The sequence below is a fragment of the Alosa pseudoharengus genome, unplaced genomic scaffold (genome assembly GCF_046254945.1).
Source record: "Alosa pseudoharengus isolate Yale_2024_CS ecotype anadromous, Long Island Sound unplaced genomic scaffold, YU_APseudo_1.1 YU_APseudo_1.1_scf_6, whole genome shotgun sequence".
Taxonomy (NCBI): Eukaryota; Metazoa; Chordata; class Actinopteri; order Clupeiformes; family Clupeidae; genus Alosa; species Alosa pseudoharengus.
Window position 1 is genome coordinate 40,587,734 of NW_027468848.1, and position 17,336 is coordinate 40,605,069.

Sequence of the window (17,336 nt, forward strand, 5' to 3'; positions counted from 1 at the left end):
TCGTTCGAGACGAGAGATGTAGTCGACTGAGCGGATTCACACAAAACCAACATAACTTTTGAAGTCTATCGAACAACAGTACTTTCTTGATGTGAAAAATTATCTTTTAAATTCACACACATCATATGTGAAATTCGTGGCACAATTCAAACTGGACCAAAAAATAATTGTTATCTCTCTATTAACTCCCGTTCATATTTTTTTGAAAGATAGGTCCCTTGTAGTGGAAGTAAAATGGAAGTCACTGGGACACTCTATACGTTAGACCGGCACATCTGGGAACTTGACTCGTGACAAACGTTCCCGCCCCTTTCGGGGGGAAAACAAACAACCCCTCTCATTAACTCCAACGCAAATTAGGGTCAATAAACGTAATTCGTACAGAAATCGCAGGAGTAAATAATAACAAAAAATACCACAAATCAATATGACCACTCAATACATAACCACTTTGCCGGTCGTTGACCGTGAAAGATACCTACAAAAGCTTAATTCAATTAATATAAAAAACATGTCCCTTCAGTCTCCCGAGTACGAAGTGGTGCAACAACCCCACTCAGTCAGTCATACCCGGACATTTACTCGTAGCCTCTCTCATCGAGTCTCCAGGTAAGTAACTAAATTGTTTTCCTGTATTTTTGCCTTCATATTTGAATTTTAATGTAGTGTAGTTGACTCACAGGCTCAGATGTAAAGTATGTTAGTTAGATAATTCCGAGATATGATCATTTCTGTCATAGCCGTTAAGTGTTAGCCTAGATTTCTGTTTTCTTTGGTCTGATTAATTTTTGGTGTAACGTTAGTTGTTTGTCTTTTGAAGACTAATGAACGATATTATAATTTCATAAAGATTTAATAACTAGGCTAATATTTATTTGCCAGCAAAGCTGTAGCCTAACCCACCTGCAACTTTTCGGCATGTCTACCGGTTCACTTTGGCTTGTTCTGAGGGAATGTTTTCCCCTCAAAAGGGGCATGGCGCAAACAACCTGCTCTGTGTGACGCGGGTCCGGTTGTAAGTATAACGGGAGACCTATGAAGTAGATCTTATGCTTATGAATGGTTACTATAACAACGATAGTAGGATGACGGTTGAGCCTTGAGGCAGGCTTCGCAACAATGGAATCAACTGTAAACAAGCTAACTGTCCATGCTATCGCTGTTATAGGGCCAACGAAAGTTGTAGGCTACAACAAGCTGAACTAGTGAGCTTCTTTTTAAACGGAACCGCGTGTTTCCTTTGCTTTACAGTGGCAACCGGGTGATAAGCGGCATAACGGCCTTCGAGGTGTGTCCGGTTAATAATTAATTAATGGAATTTAGAGGAAAGAATAGAAAAGATTTATTTTCAACCAAAGGATATCTGCAAAGACCTGAACAAAATCTCTTTCCACTTTGGGAAATTACACAAACTCAGCCAGCTGCAAGCTAGCTGGCTATGTTTAAATTATTAAAATATCCCTTGGGATGAATAAAGTATGTATTTATCTGTCTGTCTATCTGCACACACCTTGGAAACTAGATAGTAATGATGGTAGTTGTGAATGGCAGCAACCGAAGTCTGAAGTATCATCACAGAGGCTAGATTTGATCTTTTACTGTCTCTATGGCTTTTACTGCCATTGACTCCAATGCGTCCAATGACAGCTTCTTCTAGGTAGCAATAGCCTTTTGACAACAGCGACATCTCTGTTCAGGAGAATATTGCAACTAATGGCACGACCACCACACGCGAGTATAAATGGTTACGGCGCTCCCGTGACGTCACATTGTCACACTACATGTCGGGAATGGCTAGTATGTAGGCGCCTTAAGCTGCAAAGCACTTCGTGAAACACTAGAAAGGGTGTGTCGCGGTTCTGCCTTTTCACACCGCAACACAGGTTTGTTGATATGAGTGTCGCGATTTCGGTTTCAAATCGCATATCGTTACAACCCTATTACGTTCCCATTCTTTATTATATTTACTTGCAATGAATCAGATTTTAGCGTGCGTAGTATACATTCAATGCTCATAAATAATGTGATTAAAAAGGACAAAAATGCAATTAAGCATGAAATGAGACATTGGCAGAATAGTTTCTGATTCTCTCTGTCTAAGTGTAGGCTATCTTTTATCAGGCAGAGCAGAGTAAGGAACATGTGGTTTAGCCTGTGCTGCATCAAATATCAAACAGAACTATAATGTGGATAGCTCTCCTTAAGAACATCTTCCCAGATAGCAAAATCAGATTGGCAGATAGCAGACCGCCGGTGGTATGCCGCCGGTGGCGTGCCACTTATGGTCCGCCGTGGTCCGCCATCTCTTTAAATTTAACATGTCATGAATATTAAGAAAAGTTAATAAAATGATATATGGCGTATAACTGAACAAATGAAAAAGATTTTAGACCAATAGTGGCAAAATATTGGTCAATTTGTCTGCAGCCTGGCAGCAGACCGCCAGAGAACCGATGAGCAAAATGCCAGTGGACCGCCAGCAATGCTACGGGCATGTTTGGGAAACAGTCGGAAAAACCAAATGATTGATCTTAAGATGAATCGTAGAAAACCCTCGTAAGTGCATATATCCATTGTTATCGGGGAACAGGGGCCTGAACCATTGTTCAGTGGTCGAAACTCTCTTTTAAAAAGAGAATTTGCATTTCATTTGGATATCAGGGTCCAATCAAGGTCCCAAGAGTCTATATGAAATTATTTTTATTGAGTTTTCTCTGGTATCCACCTACATTCAAATTAGACTTACAATGAATATATTCTGTAGAGGCCAATGAAGACACATATTCCACAATGAACATACCAACAATTCAACAGTAACAGTGTAACATTCAGAACATCACTTAAATTAAACAAAACCAAAGTACATTACAGAGATATAAGAAAAAAACTCAAATAAACCCGCACACACACACACAAAAACAAACAAAAACAAAAACAAAAAAAAAGGGGGGGGGGGGTTGCAGTGATTCCAAACAATGGTCATACACAAGGTCTGAAATTGTTTTCTATATGATCTATAAATGGTCGCCATACTTTCCAGAATTTCCTTTCTGAGCCTCCTAAGGCTATCCTTATTCTCTCTAACTTAAGATGGGCCATAACATCTACCACCCAACGGCCATATGTCGGAGGGATAACAGACTTCCAGTTCAGTAAAATGATTCGTCTCGCTAACTTACTTGTAAATGCAATGACAACTGATTGTGAAGTTGTAAATTCAGACCCCAAAGGTGCAATCCCAAAAATCCCAATCAAAGGGTCAGGGTCAACGTTTCTGTTAAAGACCTGTGTGTACATATAGAAAATCCCAGACCAAAATGTACCTAATTTAGAGCAGGACCAAAACATGTGAAATAATGTTCCTGGTGCCAGATGGCACCTTAGGCATGTTGGATCAGTATTAGGGTATATCTTGGCAAGTCTTGCCCTTGATAAGTGGAGCCTATGGACAATCTTAAACTGCATTACACCGTGTCTAATACATATTGAAGAGGAGTGTACCCTTTCCAAGGTCCCAAGAGTTTAGAGGAAGAGTGGAGAGGCACAGAATCCAAGTGGCTTGAAGTCCAGTTTTATATTTCCACAGTCAGTGATGATTCGGGGTGCCATGTCATCTGCTGGTGTTGGTCCACTGTGTTTTATCAAGTCCAGTGTCAATGCAGCCTTCTACCAGGAGATTTTAGAGCACTTCATGTTTCCATCTGCTGACAAACTTTGTAGAGATGCTGATTTTGTTTTCCAGCAGGACTCGGCACCTGCCCACAGTGACTGCTAGTAACTGGTTGGCTTACCATGGTATTAGTGTGCTTGACTGGCCAGACAACTCGTCTGACCTGAACCCCATAGATAATCTATGGTTTATTGTCAAGAGTAAAATGAGAGGCACCAGACCGAACAATACAGATGACCATAAGGCCATTATCAAAGCAACCTAATTTGATTAGTCAAATTAGTCAGATTAGTTCTTTTCAAAAGGTCGACATTTCTGTATTATAACCTCTTTATTTTTATATTTTGAGATACTGATTTTTGGTTTTCATGAGCTGTAAGCCATAATCATCAAAATGTAAACAAAAAATGCTTGACATATTTTGCTTTATATCTAATGAATCTAGAATATGAAAGATTCACTTTTTGAAATAAATTTACCTTTTCACAACATTCAAATTTTTTGAGACCCACTTATATATAATGCAATGGGTGGTGATACTGGAGGCAGTTATTTTTTATGCATAGTAGTACACCAGAATATCTTTGAGATTAATAACTGTTTGCAACTGCCTTGCCTCGTGCAGTATCATCTTGGTAGAGCTGTCAAAACGGTCTCAGTTTTGGTTGTGTTGGCAAGTAAAAATGAAAAGGAATGTGTTCATTCGCTGATAAATGTGTTTTTTGCTGAGATGTATAATTTTTCCTCTTTACTCTCCTCCATTAGGTCCTGCGTACTCATGTGATGGTTCGTGTGGGAGGGGGCTGGGACACATTAGAGCACTACCTGGATAAACATGATCCTTGCCGCTGCACTGCTTTTGGTGAGCACATATCATGACCTATATTTATGCATTTTTCCCCTAGCTGTGTGACTGTCAACTATAGCCATGTATCCACCTCTTCAGGTAATCATACACTTCATGCAGATGTCTGGTGCTGTAACTTTTGAAAGTCACATATGAGTTTTGATTGTTGTATTTGCCTTCAGCAGTGTCAGTTCTAGAATTCACATCATAGATTTACATGATTTGTGAATATTTTCAACTAACAACTTGATGCATGTGAAAAGTGTTTGATGTGCAACATAATAAAAGTAACAAAGATAATGTAATTAGGCAAGATCATTGGACCGCAGGCAGTGTTTCCCCACTGCTAGATTTTAAGAGTGCTGCAAAATATTCACATGATCAGTAATATCACAGGTGAGGTAATGACATTCACTTGCACATTGAGTCTTGGAAAACACTTTTCCATTTTTACCAACATTCACAGTTGAATGAATAGAATTGAGTGAAATGAATAGAGACCTGCACGAGTAACCTAGTGGAAATTGACAAGCAGCTGTAACTAAGCATGCTAAGCTCGACATCCAAACAGTATTCTAACGTTAGCTTAGAGATACGGCTTGATTGCATACAGTAACTTATTAGTTTGTTGTGATAAGACCTTAGCAGAGTTAACTTGAATGCAGCAGTTTTGAACAAATTTGCGCAGCATGGGGCCATCCTTAAAAATATTTTCGTTTGCCGTAACCCGACCGACCCTGTCAATTTAGAACCGACCCAAATATTTATTTTTTTCCCCTTTTAGTCCGACCGACTTGCCGGTTGTAAACTTGCGTTAATACCGACCGATTGTTTTTTTTTACTCTAAACAACAAATACAAATGCAATAAAATAATATTTATTTTAGTAGGCCCAGGTATTGTGAATATAAATTGCCTACATGCAAACGTGGCTCACTTAAAAAAAAAACCTGTGGCGTCATCTCTACACCATTGGTTTTACGCATGTCACACTATGGCCTACGCTTCGTTTCATTCACACAAACTGATAACGCTTTTGCTTAGGCACGAAGTTCTGGAAGATTGTGTGGCCAGATCTTTTCTCATCCCTTCTCCCCCTAGTCTAACGGTGACCGTGTCGGAGTATTGAAATTGGTTGTGGTCTATTCAGCATTTCTCAAAATATGGGTCCGCAACATGGAGACTGCTGGTCCGCGGAGTCGTGGAGTGAAATTAGGCCCGGTGCTTCATCTGATAATTTGCTGCGCAGTTGATCAAGAAACCGCGGATCGACGAAAAAAGAAAACAAACGTTTCTGCTATCGATGTCATTAAACATGGAGCCCTACAATTAAGTGGTGGTATGAGCATTCATTCAATGCGCGTCTGCGTGAGAGAAACTGAAACTAATCGATAACGTTGGTATCAAAGCTCCGCTTCAACCTGTTGGAAGGCTATTTATTTATTTAACGAAACTTAATAGAACAACGTTGTTTTTTGGAACTTCCTTAGAAACAGAGCAGAGACTGTATAATACACTGTATAGCATTGAGTATTGTATAGTCAAATTTCAATATAACGTGGCCAAGAGCTATTGTAGCCTTCTTTCTGGGTACATGTAGATGAGCCCTATGACCCCAAAGTCTGCCATGACCGGGCCTCAGGTCAAAGAAGTTTGAGAAAGGCTGGTCTATATAACCTGCATCAGAATGAGGTTTGCAATGGTGCGCCTGAAGGCACGGGTTGAAGACCCAGTCAGTTACGTCACGATATGCACATTTGTGTAAATTCATTCCTACGTAATCACCATGACCAAAATTTTACTTTTTTTTTTACTTTGAATCTTGAAAAAAAAAATATTGACCTACCTACCGGCCCATTTTAAAAAAAATTTGGCTGTTACTGCAAACAAAAATACTTTTTAGGATGGCCTGGTCACGATGCGAAGTGGATTTAATAGCAATTTAGCCCGTTGTTTTCTATGCAATGCTTCTATGTGCCAACAACAATCCTTCAACAATTGTTAATGTTTTGTTAAATGTACATGCACGAGAGAGAGTGGGGCGGGGCAAGGAAAGGCTGCGTGCGTAAAAAACGCAGACCAATGAAAGGATTTTATCTACCATATTTTCAGGACTATAAGTCGTTCCGGAGTAGAAGTTGCATCAGTCAAAAAATGCGTCATGAAGAGGAAAACAACATATAAGTCGCACCGGACTATAAGTCACATGTATTTACAAATTTATTTCACAAAATCCAAGACCAAGAACAGACAGACTATGTTACTGCATAGAGGCCAAAAAGATAGAGAATTCTACCTGGAATGTTAATTAAGACGAAGGAGTGAAATGAGGTGAGCTGGAAGATGCAAAGGCAGCCAATTTACAAAAGATTCACTGAACAGAAATGCTGATGTGGTACATGCAAATTTAGCTAGAAATGTGGAGAATGCAATGCAATCAAGCATTTTGGGCATGTGGAGGCACGCAGCCAACGAGGGCCCGACGGTAATTGTAAAGCAATGTACAAAAGATTCACTGAACAAAAATGCTGATGTGGTACATGAAAATTTAGCTTTAGAGAATGGAACGCAATCAAACTTTTGGGCGATGTCGACGCACAAGCCGGCAGCAGAGCAAATGGTCGACAGACTACCACCGAGAGAGCGAGAGAGAAAAAAAGATGCGTGTTTAAAAGAACGTGCAACCTTTCAACGACGCTATACCCTTATTTTAGAGACTGTTCACATGTCTTTCTTAACCAGTATGCACATTTAATCTGGAAAGGCAAGTTATTAACTAGCACACATAATAGGGTGACCAGAGTTGCGTGCTCCAACAAAAGCCTGTCGGGACACTAAAATGTCCCAGTTTACACCAACCGCTATTAAAGTTTAGCCATATTATAGCCTGATCATTAACTAAACCCATGTAGAAAGACTATAGTCTAAAACGTCCGACTTATGATTTCGATAATGTGTGTGCGTGTGTCAGTCAATCGTAACAGTCTGCATAATCTTTGCAGCCAACCTTACAGTGTATAAACATTGTTGCAATTTCTCGTCATATCTGCCTCGATTTACGGTTAGGACAATGCTCAAAATAACCTATGGCTGAGTTTTGTTTTCAAATGTTTTCATGCATGTCTGGATAACGGGTGAGGAATGTTTAGGAGACAGACTATCGTCTGTTTTACTTTTATTTATAGGCTGCACAAAGCACAGGCCTTTATTTGGGGCAGGCGTGTATTCGAGGCCAGCCTTTATTTCTTACGTGCGTTTTATTTTGAGACGTGTTTCGTTTGGAGTGGCATACCGGTAGACTATCAAAAGAAGAAGATATTGGTTTGGGATTTAATTTACTTTTGGACTGTTTGAATATATTGCTAAATGTTGGGACTGTTAGACACTGAAATCTGGGGGGTATTTGATGGTTCACTATTAAGTTTCATGTAGTTGAAAGAGTGTCAGGATTTCCACCCGCTGTGTATTACGAGAGAAGGCAACCGCTTTCATTCATTCATTGAACGTGTGGTGTAATGGAAGTCTTATTGCGTAGGCCTACGTTAGCCTAAATTGAGTTATTTTTTTAAATATGCATGATTTACTTTTTTATTAAATTTGTAGGCTGGAATGCCTTGCGGCAACAATTGTGTTTAAATGTAGGATAGTAGACTACTTCTTCAGACTCTGGCAAGCTCAGAAGGGGGTGGCAAGCGACTGGTAGCTTGAGAGCAACGTGTTGGAGACCCAGTGTAGGACAACGACTTTTCATTGGCAACAGTATTGAAACAACCAACAATATAAAATATTAAGAAGAGCTCTTTTATTTCATTGAGTTAGATCGAAACAATGTAGGCAATTACCCCGGCTTATTTGGGGGCCAGCCTTTATTTATAAATAGAATCCAGGCCCGTAAATTTGAGGATTTACGGTATGCATGTGTGTTCTAGGCATAGTGCAAGCCCTAATCTCCGACTGAAAGTGTGCAGAACTTGTGCTTTTACATAACAATATTTAATAAATTTTCCTGGTGGTGACACCCCCAAACCCCCTTTTGGGCTTAAGTACAAACTCGAGTCTGTAGTTTATACTGACTTTAGAACAGCTAGGCACTCTGGTGGTGTGTAGTCGGATTCTGTTCTGGTTGTTGGGCTGGGTGTCTCTGTGTGAGGTGGTGCCAGTGTTGTGAGAGGTGGTGGCTGCAGATGTGGAGGCAGTGGCAGTTTCACTGCGAACCGCTGCTTCCTGTCTTTGGACATCCAGCCCCTCTGGTGTTCCCACAACAGGGAACACCACATCATGTTGGGCCCCAAGCAGATCGTCCATTTCTTTAAAGAATTGGAAATGAATGGGACCCTTCCCTCTGCTGGTGTTGTTGTCTTTAACTTTTTTATATCCCTCCATTAAAGTGCACCACTTACTGGCCACCTTAGCAGGGTAGAATGTTTCCTTGTACTGTTCGGTTAGCTTTGTAGCATCAGCTTTGCATGGGCAGAGGTGTGGGAGTGTCAGCAGAGGGTGCCTCAAACACATACTGTAAAGGGCAGCTGCCTAAAACACATAAAAAACAATATGTCAGTAAGCATAACATCATTAACACCCTTACTAATGTTATTCTTATGATTATACTATGATCATTATTTCCATTATCTTACCAGCTTCAACAAGGTTGACCTTGATCGATAGGTCCCCATCAGCATAGTATGCTGTGGGGTCAGATTCATGTTGGTAGAGAGGACTAGGAAGATGGCAGGGTCCTCTGTGGGTTCAGGAACAGGTCTAACCAGGTAGCCAGGTCAACACATTTTGTAGCATTAAGGATTCTATTCACCCAGTTATTGACTTTTAAATGCTTGAAAAATAGTATCTTTCTGTGTTTAAAGGGTAATCAAATATAGACACATTGATCTATAGACACAATTTGTTTTGGAGTTGGCGGCCTAAAAAGATTAGGCTATTGTTGTCCTTGTCGTCTTCAGAAGCTGATTGAACATTATAGCTATAGGCTACCTCACAAATTATATGAATGCCTCACGAGTTTTACAGCCTGCGTGAATGGACCATTTAGAAGCTGTGCTGTGTAGTTTGGATCTTTTCGGACTATAAAATAGAGATTCTGAAGCAATTCAATCTTTGGCTACGGATCTTCTTGGAGAACGGACAACAGAATGAAAGCGACACCACTGGGGCTATTTTAATTCTAAAGGCAAAGGTAACTTTATCAGGATGCATAGTCTTGTGGTGATTGGTTGAGAGGAAAAATATGCTCATTTACACTTCACAAACTTTAAAGCTGATTTTCTCAAAACTTGCTTTTTTCTGAGATGAGGATAGCTTTCACATTTTGGCCAATATCTCTGGGTGGCTAAACAGATTTGAACAAATGACCCCTTGTTTTAAACCCTAGGGTCTTTGGATTATAAATATCCAATCCATTTTTTTTGTCGAATTGGACTCATTTCGTGGTGGCACGCCCCATATACTAAATTGCAGTCAACCATCATGTTTACTTATTAACTGTAAACTTTAAGAAGTCCGCATAAGAGGTGGCGACCAAGAAGTTCATAGTAGTAGTTCATTGTCAAGTTATGACATGTTCATGGTCCATGTAAAGGTAATGATAGAACTATAATCAATTTAAGTTGAACTGTAAATTTCACTGTTTTACTGTGAAATGTTACAGTTATTTTTTCCTAGTTTGTAGTTTATGTGTAAACTGTGACTAAAATAAATATATATTGATAAAAATAACAAAACTGGAAGAAAATGGTGGAAAACAAATGGAATTAGCTTAGATGTTAGAACAATTATTATATTTTTATGTGCATGGCCTTACTTTGTTGGTAAAATCATATGCATTACGTCTGCTTTCCTTTTTTCTGTTTTTGATTGTTATTTATTGTCCAATACGTTGAGTTTTTTTCTCATCTCTTTACTGATTTCTTTTTTTGGCAGCTCACCGCTATCAGCAGGCAAAAGCTGGTGGTCAGGGTTCCCACAGCAAGTCCTCTAGTGCCCATTCTTCACGTTCCACTAGCCCTGGGCCTCACTGGCGAAATGAAAGTATTGCCTCTAGGACTTCTGAGAGGCAATCCTTGGATCCCTCCGGAACCTCCTCATCTCCTTGTCGACAGGGCCGCTCCCACCGTCCTTCCATTTTAACAGAGAGGGAATTCAGTACAGGCTGTACACCCACACTCTTGTCACGGCCAAACCGGGACCATTCGGAACCTCGACACTTCAAGCCTTTCAGGTGTGTCCATGTTTGCTTGCGCATTCATTTTCTTGCAATACAGTTAACGAAAACCATTTTTGCAGTTAAAAAACATTACAAAAGGTTTTATAGAACAACTGTTCATTGACTCCTGCCTCTCCATGTAACTACTCAAGGTTTCCTTCTGTTCAAATATTTTTCAAATCTTACATTTTGGGATTAGCATAGGAAGGGAGAAGATGTTTAGTGGGATACACATGGCTAACTTTCTCTAATGCAATGATGAATTTGGCCAACACTGACATAAATCTTTTATTAGTAGTACATTGCTTTATTTGCTGAAATATCTCCACGGAATCAATAGATGAAGTAGATGTGCTATATTTGAAAGAGATTAACCTACCAAAAAACACCACCAAATTTGACACCTTGTGACTTCCCTAACATGAAGGTCAAGCTGAAGGATCACCTGTTTGACACAGGGGAGGATGTCCAAAGTGTGACATCCAAAATTTGCAAGTTGTTAGAGAAAGAAGGTTATGTTCTATTCAGCATTTTGTTGCTGCCGCAGGACTATGAAAGATTACAACATCTGTCGACATTAGTTTTCATCTAGTGACAGTTGTCGCCTGAACCAAAAATTGCCCTTTAAAGTGTTTGCTCACCCAGGGTTTGCTACTTGGGAATATTTGAACTACCTTTTCAGTGTCTTAACAGTATGACACATGTAACCCCTTCTTAACGGGTGTGCACAGGCACTAGCTACAATCAGTATACAACAGTGGCGCAAACAGGATCCTGAATTCTCAGTGGTGGGATGGTGAGCTGGCTGAGATTCCTGAATACCAGTAGGCTAAAGACCATAAATTCAAAAGCGCGGTGCTTCCACTGTAAAAATACTATACACTTACCTTAAAGCTCATGTATAATGTACTTTTACAGAATTTAAATATATACGATGGGGAAAAAGTTAATTAAACTAGTGGTGGATGCATACAAAAATGAATTGCCAATACACCTGAAGTATAATGAAATAAAACAATACAGTTTATGAAGGAATGATATTTATAAAATAACTTCAATGAGAAGCAACAGGGAATCAACACCCTGACAAATAGACAAACGTTAGCGAGTGAACAATTCACTCTGAGTGGAACAGGGTGAACCTTAACGTTAACAGACAGTAACGGTTACACTGTTAGCTTAGGCTAAACAGTTCCCAGTGTGAAAGACAGACAACAATACAATACACCTCTCATTCAATCACAAGAATACACAAATCACAAAATAGTATCATATATCATAATGAAATAACCCAACCCAAGCGCTGGCCGTTGGAGCCCGTTGGTGCACTGAAGTCAGCTCTATGAGCTGAAGGCAGGGTAGCAACCGCTACAATGCCCATCCGACTCGCCGGTCACTCGTGGCAGGGACCGAGTGTGTGTGTGTCAGTGTAAGTGTACTCACAAACAGACGGTTTCACTCCACTCGGCCAATATGCTAATGACCGTTGTCCCAACATAGATGGGAGGCAAGCAGCGGCCTTGAGCTAGCCGAGGTAGCCAGTGACACCAGCAGTAGCAGGTTGGTCTTCCGGTGGGCTTAGCACCGGTGGTGAAGCAGTCGTCCTGGAAGAGGTGTAGCTAACGGTAGTAGCTAACGACCAGTAGCACTAGAAGCTAAACAGTAACTGCTAAGCTCTGAGGCAAGTTTAACAAAACCCGATGAGAGACACGAAGCGGGTCCACACCAAAACCGATCACAATGAATGTGACCCACAAGCACAGTTCACCATTCGTGGGCCTGGGTACATAAAAGTACTGCTAAGTCTCCACCAAACAGCACTGACCGGCGGAGCAGGAGAAACCGTGACCTCTCTTTCCTCTGGGCAAACTAGGACTCACGAGCCTTCTCCTCACTGAGAAGATGGAATGTTCATATTCCCCGCAAGTTTGCGGGCATAATAAAATAACAAATAATCATTGGTTGTTTATAGAATCCAAATAAAAGCAAAACAAACAAATACATTTGATTGGTTTAACTGAAAGCGTGTTCAATTGGCTCTGTGCTGAGATTCCTGATAACATTATTGCCATTCACATAGGTTTGGGCATGTGTGAGATTTCTATGTTGGGTACGGCAGGGCTGGTGATCAGTAACATCCATAAGAAATATGCAAGTTAAATTTAGGTTTTTCAATATGATACCTTTAGGCAACATGCTAACTCACAGATTTGGACTTGAAAGGGGTTGAAATCACAGTTTTTCTATTTAGTATTTATTTAAAGAAGCACAAAATGTTGCATATCTTGAATATAAATGGCAGTAAGTGTATTTAGACACTAACACTATATTCTTATGACATATGTTTGTATACAGTATGTATAAAGACATAGCTTTTAGAGTGGTCTAAACAAACCTTACAAATGTGTCACTCACAAAATACGTAGCCAAGGTATCAGGAAACATAGTTTTGTACCTTTTAGTTAATTTTATGTCCTACCCCTCAAACTAAACTCCTCCCAGCCTGTGCTCTACTATAGTTTCTGTACATGGAAGGAGTTAATAGGAGAATGTACAAATAATGTGCACAGCTGTTGTCCCAAGGGGAAAATGATCTGAGAAGTAGTGAACTAAATTTTGTGTGAATATTGTAAATCACATTCTTCTTTCTTTTTTTTTCTATTGTCTCTCAGGAATAAAGAATCGTTAGTGCCAGTGACACGGAGGCTGTCTGGTGGCAGTGACTCATCAACAACGTCTTCCAAAGGCAGCTGTGGTCTACGTGCAGGTGGAGAGGAAATGGTTCTGCTTGTCAATCGCAAGGAGGGACGGCATGTGATTGAAAGGGTTGGTGGACAGGATGAGTTTGCTGTTCCGCAACCTCCTCAGGCACGTACAAGAAACACTTCTCGAGACCGCCCCACACAGACATCCCAATCTCCCCGTCGTCACAGCCCACTTCACGTGTATGCAGAGGGCCATCAAACCAGACCTTCTGAACAGAACCATTCTCAGTGCCCTGAGAGTCCATGTCATCTCCAGACTACTCACTCTCCCAGTCAAGATAAGAGGTTGTCTTCCCGTAGTTGCAATAGTATGGAGGATTTGCGTGCTAAGCAAACAACTTCTATCTGTTGTAGGGCTAGTGGTGGTAGTGGTAACTCCTGGAGACCGATCTCCACCACTGCCTCCACTTCCCCAGTCAGAGGAGCTTCCTGTAATAGGAGTGGAAGCCCTGCAAAGAAAGGATTGACGACACCTCGTCCTCCATTACAAACACCATCTATTGGCAAGGGTAAACTGCTACCCCCTGTGTCACAGCCAGGACGACATTCTCCACAGTCATCTTATCGCTCTTCCCATCACCACAATCATCCTCCAAGATCCCCACGTTCCCAGAACTCTCGTACATCTTCACGCACCCAAAGAAGTAGATCTAACCCAAGGCCCTCTCTTCGGACTGAATCCCAGGATGGGCCATCAGGACAGGGTTACAGTTTACAACATTTACCCAGCTTGGATCCCCAGAAGGAAGAAGACCTGTACCGTAGCTTTGAGGCAGAGTATCTGGCCAACACTCAGCAACAGCTGGCCAGGTCTGGTCCAGACAGAGGTACAGTGAGGAAGGACATACTTCCAATTTCCCAACAGTTACAAGAGCAGCACTTTACCCTGTGTGTCCTTCCTACACCAACCATGGGGGATTTGAATGTGACAGATTCAGCCTACTCCTCCTCTTGTTCCTCCACTTCCTCTCTAAATGTTGGGGGGAAACCGTTTGGACTATTTCCAGACCTGAAAGAGGTGAAAAAGACTAAACAACAGCCGTGTATCCTGAATGATCCCACCACCTTTTCTCAGAACCAGACCTCAGAAATGCTATCTGACAGCAAACAATGGAGTGACTGCGACAGAGGTCTGAAGAGATTGCCTGCCATTTCCAGTTTAATGGAAGATTGTGAGGTGGGTTTTAATCACTCACAGCACCAGTCACACCCAGCACTTGTACCTAGACCACTGAATGGGTCCCCTGGTCTGTACCACAGGCCAACTGAGATTTTGTTGAATGGACAGCCAGACACATTTAACCACAGGGATGTGGAAGCAGATGCCTCTCAAGAGGAATTCACTGCAGACATGCCTTATGATTTGGACCACAACCCAAATAAAGATCTTCTGCTTCTTACTTGTCCCTTGCCTGTTCCACCACTCAGTGATGATTCCTTGTTACAGAACTCCTGTGAGAGCTCATCCATGTGCTTCAGTGCGCCACTCTCAGATGGTATCACCACCCCATCCCACTCACTTGCCAATGGTGACATGGAGAATGCCGCAGCTCTGCGGGCCAAGAGGGGTCAGAAGAAGACTGAGTGGATGCCCTCCATTTATAAAATGAAGCTGAGACCACGAATCCGGCCACGTACCGACAACCGGCCAGACAATAGTCCATCTCGCATTCCTACCCCTATTGGCAGAGATACACAACAACAGCAGCATGAAACTAGCCTGCCCCCTTTGCGCACTTCATCGGAGTCTCCTCACTTCTCCTATTCCAATGAGTATTCATCATCTAGAAATGTTCTCCATCAAGCTATCACAGACCTTCTTCATCCTCAGTCCTGCTCTCCGAGCATGGGCCCAAAGGATTGCTCTTATTCCCCTCCATCCAACCTGGACACAGAAGCATGTATGTAACAGAATTAGTTGATGTAAATAAGGAAGGAGGATTTCCTATTTTTTCCTATTAACTTTGGTTGGGGTGCTGTCTAGGGTCTACTATGTTTAAAGGAACCCCGACTAGTACGACATGTTGGCCTTATAAGATTAACGTTGGCGTCAGCTATAAAAAAAAAGGTGCTATAAAAACACTCCAAATGTTTTCGTTTTTATTAAATCAGGAGGATAACGCGGAAGATGGTACTCGAGATTTACATGAAAATGAAGACAATCAGAGAGGTGAGGAAGCGAGAGTGGGGCAAAATCGATGGTGTCTGTCCAGCAACTGCTTGCCAATGACAACCGAGAATGAGAGTGTTTGTTGTAAAGAGCTCCACTTTTTTGTCAGCAGCTGTCCAGGGTAAGCATAGATCAAACTATTGTATGATATAATGTTCGGGTTCAAACTGAAAAGGCTGAACGTGTTAATCTCGCTGTAACCTAGGCTTACTGTCAAGACCTAGCCAGCAACCTTAACACGTCACTCACTACCCAGAAAGCATTGAGACGTACATAACCATGGCGGCCTACGAGTGAACGGGTTTTCTAAATTTTTTTATAAAAACTAAAAACATTTGGAGTGTTTTTATACCACCTTTTTTATAGCTAACGCCAACGTTAATCTTATAAAGCCAACATATCGTACGAGTTTGTGAATGGAAGCTATTTTATTTATGCATCACGAAAATTACATGGTGCATTGTTATGATGAGTTGTTTGAAACCTTATGAGTTGCCCAATTAAAAGAAGCAACAAGCACTTTTGACAGCCATGGATGTGTTTGAACTTTGGATTGTTTTCAGGGTGTCAGACAACCAGGTGTTGCCTGACATTAATTGATTTGTTTTGTATGTTATTTCATCATTTACTTTATGATTGAGCAAAAACAAATACTATCATACGCAATACTGTACATGTTGGGTCTCACACATTTAAGGCCAAACTTTATTATTATCATAATTGTGGCTGTTGCCTTGTTCATGCAGCAGCATATACAGTAGTGCTTGTTTGCAAAAAAGTGCAATGTTTATAGAATGACCATAATGCAATTCCTTTTCTGAAGGTGATTTTGATGTGTTTATTTGCATTTGCCAAGGCAACAGACATGTACATTTTAATAAAAGGCCTGTAACAGGATAAAAGAGCTATGTAATACTTCTGTTATTATGCTTTTAGAATTATATATAGTGTTTTTTTGTTTATTTCACAACAATCCCAATTGAAACTTTAAACATTAAACATGTACAACTAAGACCAAATATTATGTAGTCTACCCACCATAGTTTTAGCCTGGCTAACGCCAAACCTCATCTCATTGAGATGTGGTCTGGGAACTACAAATTTATTTTCTCGTATTTGAAATGTGGTTTACGAATGCCCAGAGCCGTTTATTGGGCGCTACGAATGTCTATCAGATGCATCTGTAGTACAGTACGTAGCTCATAACCGCTTCGGTGTGTCGTCATCGTCTTGCTGTCCTCCCTCCGTTCTGTGATTGGTTCCTTCGTTGAGGAGAAAACAAAGTCCATGGAATCCAGGCTGCCTAGCAGCGTGAATAAAATTGTGCATGTAAGGCAGCATGGGAAAACCCAGGCTACCATAGTTTAGGAAATCAGAAAATCTGTGACAAATGGGTAAGAGAGTGAACGAGGCACTATAGTATACCCAATATATAAACTTAGCACAAAAAGTAAGGAAATTTGTGTTTGGTAGATTATTTGTCTGTGGTAACGTTTTTTGGCAATAAATCTTATACCGTTGGAAAGCCTGTTTAGTTCAGGTGTAAACCAAGGAGCGGAGTGCACAAATGAAACAGTTATATATATAAATATACAGTGGCAAGAAAAAGTATGTGAACCCATGCTAAAGTTGACTAAAAAGAGGAATAAAAAAAAATTGGAAATTGAT

At 40.8% G+C, this 17,336-nt stretch overlaps 1 protein-coding gene across 1 annotated transcript in view; it reads left to right on the forward strand.

Annotated features, from left to right (window-relative positions):
* Nucleotides 1-17,336, forward strand: part of gas2l1 (growth arrest-specific 2 like 1) — a 42,307-nt gene that overhangs the window by 20,154 nt on the left and 4,817 nt on the right. The window contains exons 3-5 of the mRNA XM_076269516.1: nt 4,436-4,532; nt 10,451-10,748; nt 13,406-15,399. Of these exons, the coding sequence (XP_076125631.1) occupies nt 4,436-4,532; nt 10,451-10,748; nt 13,406-15,399 (2,389 nt within the window). The remainder of the gene's footprint in view (nt 1-4,435; nt 4,533-10,450; nt 10,749-13,405; nt 15,400-17,336) is intronic.